Genomic DNA, 17,283 nt, shown 5'->3' on the forward strand with positions numbered 1-17,283 from the left:
TAAGCCATACATCTTAAGATTTTTGCCACAAAAACTTCTATGTCTGTGTATCAGTTATTCATCAAGATCTGGCCACACCGGATGCATATGCAGCACGCCTCTGCATAGTATTATGTCGAATGACATCGCTTGCGCTGCGTGCCGCTTTAATTATGTGTGCCAAGTACATAACGCAACCGATGTACTGTGAATGCATTGAGCACGCCGTGTGTATCGGCCTTAAATCAACACACAAAACAACACTTTGTGACCATTAAAGTCTCTAATAGCAAGTGGGCTTCCTCGACGGTCCAGTCGCGATGATTCCCGTCGAGTGTATTCCTCAGTGGTCCGGTCGCGATGATTCCCGTCGAGTGTCTTGCTCGACGGTCCGTTCGCGATGATTCCCGTCGAGTGTCTTCCTCGATGGTCCGGCCGCGATGATTCCCGTCGAGTGTCTTCCTCGATGGTCCGGCCGCGATGATTCCCGTCGAGTGTCTTCCTCGACGGTCCAGTCGCGATGATTCCCGTCGAGTGTATTCCTCAGTGGTCCGGTCGCGATGATTCCCGTCGAGTGTATTCCTCAGTGGTCCGGTCGCGATGATTCCCGTCGAGTGTCTTGCTCGACGGTCCGTTCGCGATGATTCCCGTCGAGTGTCTTCCTCGATGGTCCGGCCGCGATGATTCCCGTCGAGTGTCTTCCGCAGGTTTAACTTGAGCCGGAGACTTATCTTTACGATGTGTTCATATCTTCTTGACATTCATAAGCGCACTGTAATAATAGCACAATCGAAATAAGACAAACCTCGAAATCTCAAGAACAGTCCTGACATTTGGTATGTGTGTTAATTAAAGGTCTCTTTTTCACGTCCCCACAATTTGACATTTGGGAACGTCAAGGAACCGCAGCCATCTTGGAAAGTGTGTACCATCCTGGAGAAATTCAAGTTGTACTCTGAATCTACACGTGCTCTATAAAATATCGTGTAGCCATAAATCACATCTGTGCACCGATATTTAAGATAAGTTTTATTTAAAATAAGTTATTGATGTTATTTTACTTATTGGATAGCGTCCTTTCGATGTCAGTTTTTTTATATTTGTTATGTTTACGGAATAATCGCATGTAAACACTTAAGAGGCAACAGGAGTGGTCATTTCTCCATAGAAACGTAGGGGAGCGTGGGGCTAGTTGTAACAAGGGTAAGTTGTAACACTCAATTTTAACCTGGAATTTCAAATATTTTGATTAAAATGTTAAGCTTCAGCTTGTTGTCGTTCTTTTAACTCGATGCAGAACGTAAACACCGCCAGTACCCCGCAATCAGGTCGAAACAAGATAGATATACACAGGTGCTCTTTTTCGGGCAAGTATCGTAAAAAAACACTTAAATTTTTTTACTATTCAAATTAGATTATTTGTTAATTACTTTTTCATTGTTACAATGTAAATTTAACTGGCTTTCATTAGTTATTTTTTAATTCTTCTAAAGTTTGAAGTTTTTGAGATAAATAATGAGCATATGGGGCAAGTACATATCATTTTATTATTTTCTGCTCTCTAATAAGTGTGCATGCATATACGTATAATATTATTACAACTCGTCGCTCGTACAAATTATTTGCGGCATTTGTGCATTATTTTATTTTTCTTTACCCTAATATTGCCCTGAAAAATGTGCCAAGTTGTATTTTTTAGCATGAGACGCTACAAGACAAAAAACGAGAGGATGAAAACCCCAAAATGTGTTTGAGTCGGCGAAACAAAAATTCTAGGAAAAATGGATCCAATGCATAAATTGCCGGCATGATATCTGCCAAGGGAGAAAAATATTTGTTTATGTCCCTCAAATGTAACTGAGATGATGCAAGACTGGGCAGCAGCTGCTTTTTCAAGAACCCTTTGATTTGTCACTTTGCCCTGCCAAGTTATGCCTAAAATGTTGCGTAGACAGCGTATGTGAAAAGTGTTGAGCCGACGCTCCTGTTTTGCATACGTCGTCCAGGTTTCTGCTCCGTACAATAGTATACTTAGAACGCAAGTCAAAAACCAATAAAAACGTACTCTTTCTTATAAGTGTGGCCAATATTTTCATTGCTACAGCTTGCCCCGAGCCTGTTAAAACTAGCCCCAGATATGGGGTAAGTTGTAACAACTCCCATTTTTTCAAAAAGCGCCTGGTGTAACAGATGGGTAAAATTTTAAACTAGTGCTGATAGATATACTTTACAAAGCTTTGTACTCACAATTACAAAAGCATACATATTTTAGGCAATACAGACCTTTTCCCAAAAACTGTTACTTCTAGCTCCGCGCTCCCCTACTCGACTGTTTCCTCTGTGGTTTTTGAAGCTAGAGCAATGATTTTTTTAATTGCGATTATTTTTATTAATATCTGTGTCGGACTCTTTTCCTTTTTTTGGTATTTTTGTTTCTAAAGGCGCTAGTGCACTTCAAATTTTCGAAAAAAGGTTTAATTTACTAGGCCGCAAAAAGAAGCATGGTATTCAAAACTGACATCAATTAGCCTAAAAAGCAAAACAGTCAGACACAGATAATTTCATTACCATTTAGATCTTAAAATTTCGTTACATTTGGTTGTTTTGGAGGAGGAAACAGTCGAGTACGATACATCGTTTTTTGAGATTTTTACGCAGGATTATTCGCCTAACCTGGCGTTGTCCTATTACCTAAAATATTTAAATCTCAGCTCCCGTATCCTCTTAACGATTACACCCTGTTAAAAGAACCAAATCGCAATTATTTGATTTTTCATATTTTTATTTTCTCAATTAGGACATTTTGACATTGTTGCATTATTCCTATTATTGTAATATTTTGGTTTTAACGGAAATACTTAATTAGTAGTATCTAATCCCATCAAAAACATTTTTATGTAAAATGTTGCAACGAAACGGCCACGCCGCATAATTTTGACTAAGGTGTAGATTTTGTGAAGTTAGGGCTTGTAGAGGTAGAAGCTTGGCTCTACAAGAGATCTGATAATTTTTTGACAGTGCGAAAAATAAAATAAATAACCACTAAAACTATTTACGGTTCTTATTATTTATACAATCTGCTTTTTAAATTGCTTCCCCATACAAACTTCCCCTTTTCCCCCCTAACGCCCTTTTCTTCCCCCTCTTCACCCTTACGGGGTGATTTTGGAAATGATTATTTATTGTTTGAAAACTATTCTATATCGAAAGATATAACAAAAATCCGGCCAAGTGAGTTGGACTCACGTACGAAGAGTTCCGTATCATTATCTAAAAATCACTTTTTTGTATGAGAGCCCCCTTAAATATTTATTTTATTCTGTTTTTAGTATTTGTCGTTATAGCGGCAACAAAAATACATAATCTGTAGAAATTTCAACTGGCTAACTATCACGGTTCATGATATACAGCCTGGTGACAGACAGACGGACAGCGGAGTCTCAGTTTGACCCTTTGGGTACGGAACCCTAAAAACTATCTACATACCAATTTTCAATGAAATCGGTTCAGCTGTTATTGATTCCCCATACAAAATTCCAACCCCCTTTTCATCCCCTTAGGGGCTAAAAAAATATTTTCTTGTATACAATTTAATATCGCAAGAAAGTACAGACAATATAAAAAATGTATATATCAACACTTACTACACTAGAACATTGTCTAAAGAAGAACAGTTGATAAAATTAGAATCTGCAGTAAAACACATAAAATGTATATATCAACACTTACTACACTAGAACATTGTCTAAAGAAGAACAGTTGATAGAATTAGAATCTGCAGTAAAACACATAAAATGTATATAACAACACTTACTACACTAGAACATTGTCTAAAGAAGAACAGTTGATAGAATTAAAATCTGCAGTAAAACACATAAAATGTCCATAACAACACTTACTACACTAGAACATTGTCTAAAGAAGAACAGTTGATAGAATTAGAATCTGCAGTAAAACACATAAAATGTATATATCAACACTTACTACACTAGAACATTGTCTAAAGAAGAACAGTTGATAGAATTAGAATCTGCAGTAAAACACATAAAATGTATATATCAACACTTACTACACTAGAACATTGTCTAAAGAAGAACAGTCGATAGAATTAGAATCTGCAGTAAAACACATAAAATGTATATAACAACACTTACTACACTAGAACATTGTCTAAAGAAGAACAGTTGATAGAATTAGAATCTGCAGTAAAACACATAAAATGTATATATCAACACTTACTACACTAGAACATTGTCTAAAGAAGAACAGTTGATAGAATTAGAATCTGCAGTAAAACACATAAAATGTATATAACAACACTTACTACACTAGAACATTGTCTAAAGAAGAACAGTTGATAGAATTAGAATCTGCAGTAAAACACATAAAATGTATATAACAACACTTACTACACTAGAACATTGTCTAAAGAAGAACAGTTGATAGAATTAGAATCTGCAGTAAAACATGAAATGGGACATAATAGGCCTAGCCGAAATAAGAAGAATGGGATACAACATAGTTGAAAGGAAAGACTATATCGTCGGTATACTTCAAAAACATGATAACTGACAAAATGATCAAAAATTTGTTGTATATACAGTTTTGTTCAATTTTTATTGTTTTTAATATATATGTGGCTTTTTTTAATTTACTTGTATTATTTACAAAGTTACAGAGTGTAAAAAAGTAATAACAGACAAAAAATTAAACATAATGTTTTCGTAAAAAATAATAAGGGTATTTAAAACTATCTATCCCATAAAACTGGTCAAGCAAAAGATATAAAGTAACGTTTATATGTTTTACCTGAATGCACCTGTAATTAACAACCTAGATATAGCAACTGCTAAAACATTATAACATTATTTAATACAATTTACATGTAGACTTTTCTTTCAAGACGCGATATATTATACAACTAGATAATATTAAGTTCACTTAATCGGTTTTACTTGTAAACCTTTATGCGCAATAGGATCATACGTTAAGATGCTAAACTGTAATTAACGACTTTGTTTGGTTTGATCACGCAAAAATCAATCACTTTATGCAATTTGCGGGTCAGTCGTGAAAAGTTATCAGCGCCAGCGCATGTCTTTTCGTTCAATAATGTACATATATGTACATGTTCAGTGATATAAATTATGGAATCCCGAGGCAAGCGATTAGTGGCATTGGCCCAAAATAAAGAAAGTAAGTGTTTTCTATATTTATTATTTTATATATTTGAGTATATTGCACATCAAATGTAGGTATGGTGTTTATTGGATTTAAATCTTGAAACTTATATTCGAGCCGCTGACTGGTGTCTAACTAAGTGAATTAATATTGGGATTATTTGTGTAGGTATACATACTTTAGTAATTTTGATAACAATGCAGTAATATACTTACATAAATCTTATCTGATCATGCAGTCTATGTTCAATAAACATAATTTGTAAAAAAGACTATTACTTTAAAAATTAGCAAGCTATTAAAATTTTAACAAAATGAGGTTATACATAAATAATTATGTACCTATCTGATGATGGATAAAATATAAATCGCGCATAAATGTGTACCATATAAAATAGTTTTTATAAGCGATATGATTTTCTTTTTAGGTCATGAAGCAGACCGGGACGAGAACACACCTTTTGATTCATCCTTACTTCACACAGCTGCGTATTGCAGATCAGGTGGATTTTATTTTGGGTAGCGATTTTTCAACCAATGATCCTCTTTAAAAACCGAGTGAAGAAGAAGCATACACTTGAATTATCGAGAAATTGAATTGGTTTAGGTTCAGGTCAAGTGCGCATACTCTTTCTGAGGTATATCTAAAGTTTTCTACATAGCGGTTTATGTGCTTTTTAACCATGAAGACTACTCCTCTTATTCCTTTATTTTCTCCGTAGCTGTATAATAAACCGCTATGTAGAAAACTTTAGATATACCTCAGAAAGAGTATGCGCACTTGACCTGAACCTAAACCAATTCAATTTCTGGATAATTCAAGTGTATGCTCCGATGGAAAAAGCAAGTGATATTGAAATAAATATATTTTACGAAAATATGTAAAAGAAACCATGAGCAAAAGCCACAAAAACATAATTTTACAAGGAGATTTCAATGCCCAGATAGGGCAGACAGAACCAGATGAAAGTGCAGCTTTGGGAAAGTTTGGGTACGGCACTCGAAGCCCAAGAGGAGAGAAACTTGTTAATTTTGCAATGGAAAATCAACTGAAAGTCCTTAACACCCTATACAAAAAGAAAAATAGTAGACGCTGGACATGGATGTCACTTGGAGGCAACACAAAAAACGAGATTGACTACATCACAACAAATTTCCAGAAAAACTTTAAAAACTGTGAAGTCATATCCAACCTAAAACATAACAGTGATCACAGAATGCTAAGAGCCACTCTATGCATAGAGACACTTCGTAAATCTAAGAAAAACTTTAGTAGAACTCTAATTACAATACCACCAAAAAATCTGGAAGAACTTCATGAAAAAATACACCAAAAAATGGAAACTATATTTTCAGAAAAAAGCTCCCACACAGTGCAAGAACTCTACAACAAATTTGAGAATATATTTAAAGAAAACTTAGCAGGGAAACCTAACACAGGACGACTTGATAGAAATGTCCTGTCAAAAGACACACTATTACTAATAGAAAAATGCCAACTGTTAAGAAATACAAATTGCAAGACAAAATCACAAAAAGAGGAACTTCAAACCTTTACAAGATTACCAAAAATAAAATAAAAGAAGATATCAAAACCTACAAACTAAATGTTATCAAAGAAAATTTAGAAAAATCAGGAACAATAAAAAAGGCACAAAAAATTCTAAATATAGGAAAACCAATCATGCCAAAACTGAAAAATAGAAAGGAGAAGAAAAAACCAATAGGAAGGATATCAACGAAATTGCTACACTTTTTTATGAGGAGTTATATTCATTAAAACAGACAAACCAGATAACAAGAAATCAAAAGGAAAAGAGAAATGTAAGTGTAGATCCATTCACAGTTGAAGAAATACAGAAATCAATACATAAACTTAAAAAAGACAAAAGTCCAGGACCAGACAACATTAAAAATGAAAGCATAGATATGATAAAACCAGTAATTGAAGTTCCACTAACGAAAATATTTAATGAAATCTTAGAAGAAAAGGAACAAATACCTATGCAATGGACAGAGGCGCATATATCCCTACTATACAAGAAAGGAGACCCCCTTGATATATCAAATTACCGTCCTATTAGCCGAATGTCTAATATTTATAAGATTTTTTCAACAACGCTACTACAACGCCTTACACCTATTCTAGATAACAAACAGCCTACGGAACAAGCTGGATTTATGAAAGGTTTTTCCACAACAGACCACCTCCAGACCCTAAGTTAAATAATTGAGAAACACACAGAGTTCCAGTTACCGCTTTACATAGGATTTGTTGACTTTAAAAAAGCTTTTGACTCAAATACTCATACATCTATATGGCAGGCACTAGAGAATCAAGACATTCCAGAAGTATATATACAAGTCATAAAAAAGATCTATAAAAAAAGTACAGCCAGAGTAAAAACAGATAAAATAGGAAGACAGATCCAGATCAACAGAGGGGTAAGACAGGGAGACCCAATGTCGCCAAAGCTGTTCATAGCTGTCCTAGAAGAAATCTTTAAAAATCTTAACTGGGAAGAAAGACGAAAAGGCATCAAGATCAGCAACAAATACTTATCGAATCTCCGTTTTGCTGATGACCTGGTAATATTAGCCCACAGTGCAACCGAGCTCAGGACACTACTGCAAGAACTTAATGCACAGAGCCAACAAGTAGGTTTAGAAATGAACGAAGAAAAAACTAAAGTTATGACTAACTCAAAAAAAGTGACTATACAAATAGAGAATACATCATTGGAATATGTCACAGAGTATATCTACCTTGGGAAACAAGTATCTTTCACAGACTGCACAAATAAAGAAATAGCAAGAAGAATTGGACAGACATGGAAGAAATATTGGTCTATGAAGGATATATTCAAGAATAAAATACCAATGAAACTCAAAAAACTAGCCTTTGATTCATGCATACTACCCTGTCTTACATATGGCAGTCAAACATGGTCACTCACAGAGAAGTGTCCTTAACATAAAGTTAATTAACAGAGTTAGAAACATAGAGATAAGAAGGAGAACTAAATTTAGAGACGCGGCAGTACATATTTTAAAGCAAAAATACAATTGGGCAGGGCACATAGCCAGAATGAAAAATAACAGATGGACAAAAATAGCTACGAATTGGAATCCAAAAGTTGGCAAAAGAAAAAAGGGCAAACCAAAAACAAGATGGGAAAAAGACCTCATAGAAACAATAGGAAAAAGCTGGAAAGATATGGCAATAGATAGACAAAAATGGAAGAAAATGCTGGACAAATACCTAAATATAATAGAAAAAGGCGATTCGGAAGAGGCCTAGGTCAAAAGACCTTACGAACATGTTCATAGGAATTGTTAATATAATAAGGAATTGTTAGACTGCCAACAGTTCGTATAATAAAGGCTTTAATAATAATAATAATAATGAGGCGTAGGGATGTGACGACCCCATCGCCCGCTGGTAGGCGTAGGGATGTGACGACCCCATCGCCCGCTGGTAGGCGTAGGGATGTGACGACCCCATCGCCCGCTGGTTTTACCAGTGCAATCAGTCAACGCAGGGCAGCTTGTGGCGAGCTGTTGGGGAGTAGCGACCTCACGTACCCGAGTGCTCCTGGGGAGTTCTGTTAGCCGCAAGGAGGGTGGGTGGGACAGGATTCTCTGCCTCTGGCTTGCCTTAGCCGGCCGGCCAAAGTGGAGTCGTTAGAGCTATAAGCTCCAGGGGTGGAAGTGAAAAATTGCATAAGACGCGAGTTGGCACAGTGGCTGCTCGCAGCCACTGGGTAGAAAGCGGCGTACACCTCTCAACACCCCTGAGCCCTCACACCGGTGTTGCCCTTGAGCCATCCTAGATGTCGCTTTTTGTGGGGGCCCATCTTGTGGGGGCGAGTCACCGTCTGCCGGAAATAAAATTGAATACCCTTTTATTAGGCAGGCGTCCGGTTTTTTATCCCATAGCCCAGTATTTAGTCCATCGCTTTCACCCAATAGCCCAGTTCATTTTAGATTCCATCAACCCTCAAATAGTCCTTACACCCTGGCGGGTGCTGCCTCTGCGTGCGTCCCATGACACGGGCAAGGGCAGCATCCGCTAGGTGTACTCCTTACATTTCATTAAAGTGTCAAAAGGGCCTCTACGTGTTGGCTTCGGCTCCGCGCACGCCTCCCAAAGGTCCGGAGCACCATTGTTCCGTGATGGGAAAGACATACAATAATAATAATAAAAAAAAAAAAAAAAAAAAAATAATAAAAAAAAAAAAAAAAATTGACCGCTGACAATGACAGACGTGTCTAGCGAAATTTCTCACTATTTAAATTAATTTTGTATTATATTTACCGCCGATTTAGCCTATTTTTAACAGTTTTTGTGTATTTTTACTGCTGCTAAAATGTGTACCATCAAATATATAAATCAAGACGAATTGTGCAAGAATTATATACACATACGAATGAAACTGTCAAATGGCGACTTATAATTATATTTAGTGAGAATGATCACGAGATCACGAGCAAAAGCGGTACGAAGCGCACGACCACCACCTCCGCCCGCCTCGTCCAGCTCCTCGCCTTCGTCGTCAGGCGACGAATATGCTACTGCGCCTGACGCGAACACCAGCGAGTCGAGCAGCGACGAGTGCGGGCCGCCGCCGCCGCCGCCACGACCACCTGCGCGACGAGGGCGGCCACCGCTGCCGGCACGCTTGGGGCCTGCGGGACATCCTGCCCCGCCCACGGCTCCCGCTGCCGGTGGTATAGTGCGACGCATGCGATGGACTCAAACAATGAATGAGAACGTCATGCGCGCCTATTATGGGGCTACAGAGGGGGAAACCATGCTGTCCGCGTATCGCTCAAGACTACTGCCTCTGTTTCAGGCTCTTGAACCCACCATCACCGTGTCGGAACAGCGATTATCGGATCAGGTGCGTGTCATTCAGCGGCTAAAGCGGTTGGATGACGCGACACTTGATCGGCTTCGCCAGGAGGCTCTCTCTGCTCGCGCGGACTTCACCTCTGTGCGGGATCTGCCCGCCACGTCGCCGGATCCGGTGCCTGCACCCGACCTGGCATCGGGGGCGCCGCGGGTTGATTTCAGTACCGATGAGGGGGACTTTGCGAGTCAGAGCGTGAGTACATCTGCCAATGAGCAATTGAGGAGGACTTTGGAAGAGGCGATTACGCAGTATCGCACCACAACCAACTCTAGGCCACGATTACCACGTCTGCCTATGAATAGACGCAATCTAGCGCTAATGGGAGCCCTAAACGCTTTACTAGAGCCACATTTACGGACTAGTAAAGATTTAGATGATACGCACTCGATCATGTACTGCGGTGCCATCGCGGCGTGCCGTGTTGCTCGAGTCAAGTTCCCGGACGCTGAACGTGCACCTAGGACCGCCGGAGGTGTCCCTGCATGGCAAGCACGGATCGAGCGACGTATCAGCTCGTTTAGGACTCTCATTGCAAAGCTGACCTGCTTCAGGGGGGGCAACAATCGCCCCCGAGTAATGCGCTTTGTGAACCAGGCGTTCGCGGGGACGGATATCAGGCCCCGTGACTACATGGCCAATGTCACGGAGCGCATCGACTTTCTGAAGCAGAAAGTCTATGCATGGGCTAACCGTATTCGCCGCTACAGAGAGCGTGTGGATCGATTCCAGCAGAATCGTCTTTTTCAGAGTGACCAAAGGAAGGTGTACCGGAAGTGGGAGGAAACCAACCCTCGTGCGTCCGATACGCAGCCGCCGGATGCTACTGCCATGACTGACTTTTGGCGTAGCATCTGGTCGGTGCCTGTCGGACACACCGAGGGGAGTTGGATGAGTGTTGTCGAGCGTGAGTGCGAGTCCATCGAACCTATGGGGGCAGTCACCATCAGCCCCGATGACGTAAGTTGTGCCATTCACACGGCCCAGAACTGGAAAAGCCCTGGGCCGGATGGATTGCACAACTTCTGGCTAAAATGGTTTCGATGCTCGCACTCGCGCTTGGCAGCACAATTTCAACAAGCCCTCGAGCTTGGTTCTCTCCCATCTTCCTTAACAACTGGTGTCACCTTCCTGCTCTATAAGTCCGGTAGTACAACGGAAGCGAAGAACTACAGACCCATCACGTGCTTGCCTACACTTTACAAGCTCCTTACATCCATTTTGAGATCAAAAATCAACGCGCATGTTGTCGCTAATAACATTTTGGCCACTGCTCAAAATGGATGTAGGATTGGGTCCCGTGGTACTAAAGAGCTCCTCCTCATAGACATGACCATCTGCCAACAAATCCGTCGGAACAGGGGGGCCCTCTCTGCCGCTTGGATTGACTACAAGAAGGCCTATGATTCGGTGCCTCACTCATGGCTGGGGAGGGTCTTAGAGCTGTATAAAGTTGATACAGCTTTAAGGACCTTTCTAAGCGCGTGTATGAGGCAGTGGACCACAGTCCTTCGTCAACCAGGAGGCGGGGATGACCGCCCTGGCCCGCAGGATTTTATAAGGATTGAGCGAGGAATATTCCAGGGTGATAGTCTGAGTCCCCTGTGGTTCTGCCTAGCTCTGAATCCCCTCAGCACCCTGCTGAAGGATTTGGGACTAGGTTGCCGGCTTCGGAGAGAGGGTGAAGTCATTTCTCACCTTCTTTACATGGATGACCTCAAATTATTTGCACCAAATAGCCAAGATTTGTTGGAGCTACTGAAAACCACCGAAGTCTTCAGTAATGCCATCAACATGGAGTTTGGTGTCGATAAATGTGCGGTTATGCATGTACAGCGGGGGAAGGTTGTAAATTCAACAAATTTACAACTTTCTGAGACAATGTCTTTCAGATCTATCTCTGAATCAGAAACCTACAAATACCTTGGTATGTCACAGTCGTTGGGTATTGAGGACGAGGGTATTAGACAGTCGGTGAAGGAGCGCTTTTTCAGTCGACTCACAAAAGTCCTTAACAGTCTTTTGTCAGGAGGCAACAAAGTGCGCGCCTTCAACGCCTGGGTAATGCCCCTACTCACATACTCCTTTGGCATACTAAGGTGGACTCAGACCGAGCTGGACGCCCTGGATCGGAGGGTCCGACTACTGCTCACCACACACCGTATGCTACACCCACGCTCGTCTGTTATGAGATTGTACATCCCACGGAAGTGTGGAGGTCGAGGCTTCCTAAACGCCAAAGATCTCCACAACCGCGAGGTGTGCAATCTCAGGGATTATTTCCTTAACAACGAGTATGGGATGCATCGTGATGTGGTGGCAGTAGACAGGAACCTCACGCCGCTCTCCTTGGCAAACGAGAACTGGCGCAAACCTGTGGTACTAAGTACTGCGGATCGCAAGGCGGCATGGGAGAGTAAGGTGCTACACGGGCGGTTCTACAAGGCCCTCACGGGACCCGACGTGGACCTGCTCGCGTCGGTGAACTGGTTACGATTCGGGGACCTCTTCGGAGAAACCGAAGGTTTTGCCTGTGCAATTGCGGACGAAGTGATGATGACGAACAACTATCGGAAATATATCCTGAAGGACGGTACGGTCGACATTTGTCGGGCATGCCGCCGTCCCGGAGAGTCACTCAGGCATATCATTTCCGGTTGTTCTCATCTTGCTAACGGCGAGTACTTGCACAGACATAATCTCGTAGCCAGGATTATTCACCAGCGACTTGCTCTTCTATACGGCCTTGTGGACCGCGAAGTACCGTACTACAAGTACTCACCTGCGCCAGTTCTCGAAAATGGTCGTGCCACGCTTTATTGGGATCGATCTATTATCACTGACAGGACTATTGTAGCCAATAAGCCTGACATCGTGATAATAGATCGATCGCAACGCCGGGCCGTGTTCGTCGATATCACCATCCCCCATGATGAGAATCTCGTGAAAGCTGAGAAGGACAAGTCCAGCAAGTACCTAGACTTGGCCCACGAGATAACCGCCATGTGGGATGTTGATTCGACGATCATTGTCCCAATAGTCGTTTCAGCGAACGGTCTCATAGCGAAGAGTCTCGACCAACACCTTGAGAGACTCTCGCTAGGTGGTTGGATCAAGGGTCAGATGCAGAAGGCGGTGATCTTGGACACGGCGCGGATAGTCCGACGGTTCCTCTCTCTGCGGCCCTGACCACCGGCAGCTTGGGCCCTGCCCCGCTGCTGGCGGCACCCTAGGTTAGGTTTTTTATAATGTGTTTATATCTTTTGTATTGTTTTTGAAGTGTTTTTATATTTTACTTTTATATTCATATTATAAATGACCTAGCCTAAGACGAAAAATAAATAAAGGATATAATAATACAATTTAATGTTACTTTACACCATATCCGCATAGAGCACGATGATTCAGTGAAAAACGATAATTTCTCCAAGATGGTACAACAGATCCTCCAAGATGGCTGCAGTTCCTCGAGGTTCCCAAATGTGAAATGGTGTGATAAATGATATACATACCACATTTCAGGACTGTCCCAGAGATTTCGAGGTTTGTCCTCTTTCGTTTGCGCTCTCTTTCTAGGTTTTAATCATTGCGGTGTTCACACACACGAAGTCAAAGCTACAATCACGCAGGCAGTATCTAGGAATTAACGTATTTTCCATTTTCACGGTCGACTTCATTTAAATTATTAATTTTATTATTCAATCTTCTGATAAACTTTTATCTTATAATCACATGGTTACAGCGTTACATCATGGTCTGTATGGTCCCATATGGTAATTAAAATTTCAATGAACTACTTATACTTCTTTCAATTAATCACAAATCCGTGGATACTGCATTATGTAACTTTTGTTCTTAACTTTTATAAGTGCCCGCGTCATTTTTGAGGGCTAGGTAGTGTCGCTCGACACCCGTTTTTATTAGGGTTCCGTAGCCAAATGGCAAAAAACGGAACCCTTACAGATTCGTCATGCTCATGTCCGTCTGTCTGTCCGATTCTGTCACAGCCACTTTTTTCCGAAACTATAAAAGCTATACTGTTCAAACTTGGTAAGTAGATGTATTCTATGAACCGCATTATGATGTTTACACAAAAACAGAAAAAAAAAATTTGGGGGTTCCCCATACTTAGAACTGAAACTCAAAAAATCTTTTTTCATCAAACCCATACGTGTGGGGTATCTATGGATAGGTCTTTAAAAATGATATTGAGGTTTCTAATATCATTTTTTTCTAAACTGAATAGTTTGAGCGAGAGACACTTCCAAAGTGGTAAAAAGTGTGTCCCCCCCCCCCCCGTAACTTCTAAAATAACAGAATGAAAAATCTAAAAAAAATATATGATATACATTGCCATGCAAACTTCCACCGAAAATTGGTTCGAACGAGATCTAGTAAGTAGTTTTTTTTTAATACGTCTTAGATACCCATCTAGGGATAGGTCTTCAAAAATGATATTTAGGTTTCTAATATCATTTTTTTCTAAATTGAATAGTTTGCACGAGAGACACTTCCAAAGTGAAAAAATGTGTCCCCCCCCCCCTGTAACTTCTAAAATAACAGAATGAAAAATCTAAAAAAAATATATGATATACATTACCATGTAAACTTCCACCGAAAATTGGTTTGAACCAGATCTAGTAAGTAGTTTTTTTTAATACGTCATAAATGGTACGGAATCCTTCATGGGCGAGTCCGACTCGCACTTGGCCGCTTTTATTCTTAGCAACAACACAGTAACTTGCTCTGTTCTATTCGACCCCCAGACAGACGTCCGTAGTCAATCGGTATCTGGAGTCAATTTCCGCTTCCGCAGCCGCACCCATGACCATAGATAGAGTCATATTAACATTAGAATTATTAGTTATGTATATAAGGTGCTAAAAAATTTTTAACCGATTTTTTAAAAATGGGTCTTTACATTGAAACAATTAACTTTAAATAGTAAATAAGAAAACTTCTCTTTTTAAACTTTTGGACCCAGGTATGCCCGTAAACTACGTTCAAAATAGAGGTATGGGCACTGTGAATGTCATCTCGCCTTGTGTGGTGCACAGCACAGCAGATGTCATTCGAGATCTAGAGCAGAGCCCAACTGGCAACTAGGAAAGTACCTCCACCTTACAGAAAACCGCAACCAAATAACACTACTCGTAGCTCAACGAGGGTGCGGAGCGTTAGGGTCGGCAACGCGCATGTAACTCCTCTGGAGTTGCAGGCGTACATAGGCTATGGAGACTGCTTACCATCAGACGGGCCGTATGCTTGTTTGCCACCGACGTAGTATAAAAAAAAACGGTGGAAAGGAGAAACCCCTTAAGCGATATTTTGTGAATTGTTCGGGAGAGTGTTTTAAAGTTTTAGTTTTGGAAAAAACAAACTTATCTTTTTTGTAGCCATTTTAGATACTTGTGTTCGATGCACGTAATGTGTCGAATTTTAATAGTTAATTAACTATTATAACGTTGTTTAAAAAAAACTGAGAAACTTTCGAAATAAGTGTCGCTTAAGTTAAATTGACTTATAATATCCCGGAAAAACCATTTAACGAGGCCCCAATTATATAGAACGTTACTAGAACAACAATTAAACGACCTTTTTAGTCGTATATATAACTGGAATAACAACTTAAACAACCACAGCGAGGAAAACTTCCCTTTATACTAAATAATGTTTTATAATTATTTTCATTGCCTTAGAAATAATTATATACAGTGTGGGCGATAACCCACACGGTTAACTGTCCGTCGGTGGACCTTATTATATTGTCTGGTGCCCACACGAAAAAAAATACGTACTTCTCATTGAAAAGATTCAGAAATCATTTGTTAGGTACTTGTACTGGAAGCAGCATGGTTACTAGTTACTATCCCTATATGTATCCTATGCAGTTTGTGTTAGGAATGGTAGGTCATCAAAGTCTTGAGGTACGACTTTCATAGCAAGTTTGAGTAAAAGTTATTTATAATATAATAAGCTCAGTGTTCACATAACAATTTTTTAATTAGTAAATGTTAATAATATAAACAGCCGATTATTTTATCCTTTCTTTTCGAAGAAGCCGTGAGGGTACTCGATGTAGGGCCCGTCCTCCGCGGACCAGTCCTCAGGGGTCACGCTCGCTTTCCGCACGCGTTCGTGGTACGTCTTCTCGACGGTCCGCGTCTTATTCAACACTTCCTCCGTGTCCGTGGGGAAGTCGTCCCGCGGCTTGGGCGGCAGGCACCTGCCCTCGTTAATCATCACGAGGTCTGAAAATATAATTGCACGTGACTGTACAAACCCGAGGCGTTGCCAAGAAAAAACACGCAGTAAAGTTAAACTCTTCAGTAAGATTCATTCAGGGTGCTACAATAACTCGAAGGAACTGGTGGTAGACGGCGGACTTAAGGAACCCTTGATTACCCTCCGAACGATATCAGCCTGTCAGTAAACCGCCAAAGGCCGCACACTAAACAGTTCTGTGTTAGCTTTCTGCCTGACGGCTAACACGAACTGATAGTGTGTGGCCGCTTGACAATTCCGGTCAGCGCCGACAGGTATCGGCCGGACAGTCCGTGGTCTCGAGGCCAGTTAAACGCACATTATGGGTACTCGGCCGGCCGGCGGCCTGCGGGTGTGAACATAATATTGGGTGCAAATAAAACTGGTATAAGAAATACATAATAAAAACACATTGTTTGTGTCTTTCTGTGATTACATATATCTATATATATTTTTATTGACCTAAGGAATAATATATTTAAAAAAAATACGCTGGCACACCCACTTTGGCAGTAGAAGAAGGCGCGAAATTCTAATATATGACTATATTATTATTTAATTATTACGTACTTTTAATAAGTTGTTACGAGTATAGTTAGGTATCTTTTGGGTTTCAAATGCCGGTCTACAATATTTTCTGCGTTGCCTTAAGGTTGACTGGTAGAGAATGTTTTATGGCATTAAGATCGCCTTTTGTACGTTAAGTTCAAAACAAAACACCGAAACTGGTTACAACGTGGTTACAACCGATTATCGACGCGAGGCAGGCGCCTCACCCAAACAAACGCTGCTCGCTCGTGCACGCGTCTGGGTACTTGTCTTTTCTTAAAATTTCTTTATTTAATATAAAATATACAACAATATTTTCTAGTGTTCATTTTAACCCTAGACAGCGTACGAGTATCTTATACGAGTAAGATCCTGGAAATCAAGATAGTTTTCTGACT

At 40.5% G+C, this 17,283-nt stretch overlaps 1 protein-coding gene across 1 annotated transcript in view; it reads right to left on the minus strand.

The window, feature by feature from the left end:
* Positions 1-16,054: 16,054 nt before the first annotated feature.
* Positions 16,055-17,283, minus strand: part of LOC133526137 (uncharacterized) — a 28,726-nt gene continuing 27,497 nt past the window's right edge. Inside the window, exon 8 of the mRNA XM_061862620.1 lies at positions 16,055-16,323. Coding sequence (XP_061718604.1) covers positions 16,112-16,323 — 212 coding nt within the window. The 3' untranslated portion in view covers positions 16,055-16,111. The remainder of the gene's footprint in view (positions 16,324-17,283) is intronic.

The sequence above is a fragment of the Cydia pomonella genome, chromosome 1 (assembly GCF_033807575.1).
Source record: "Cydia pomonella isolate Wapato2018A chromosome 1, ilCydPomo1, whole genome shotgun sequence".
Classification (NCBI taxonomy): Eukaryota; Metazoa; Arthropoda; class Insecta; order Lepidoptera; family Tortricidae; genus Cydia; species Cydia pomonella.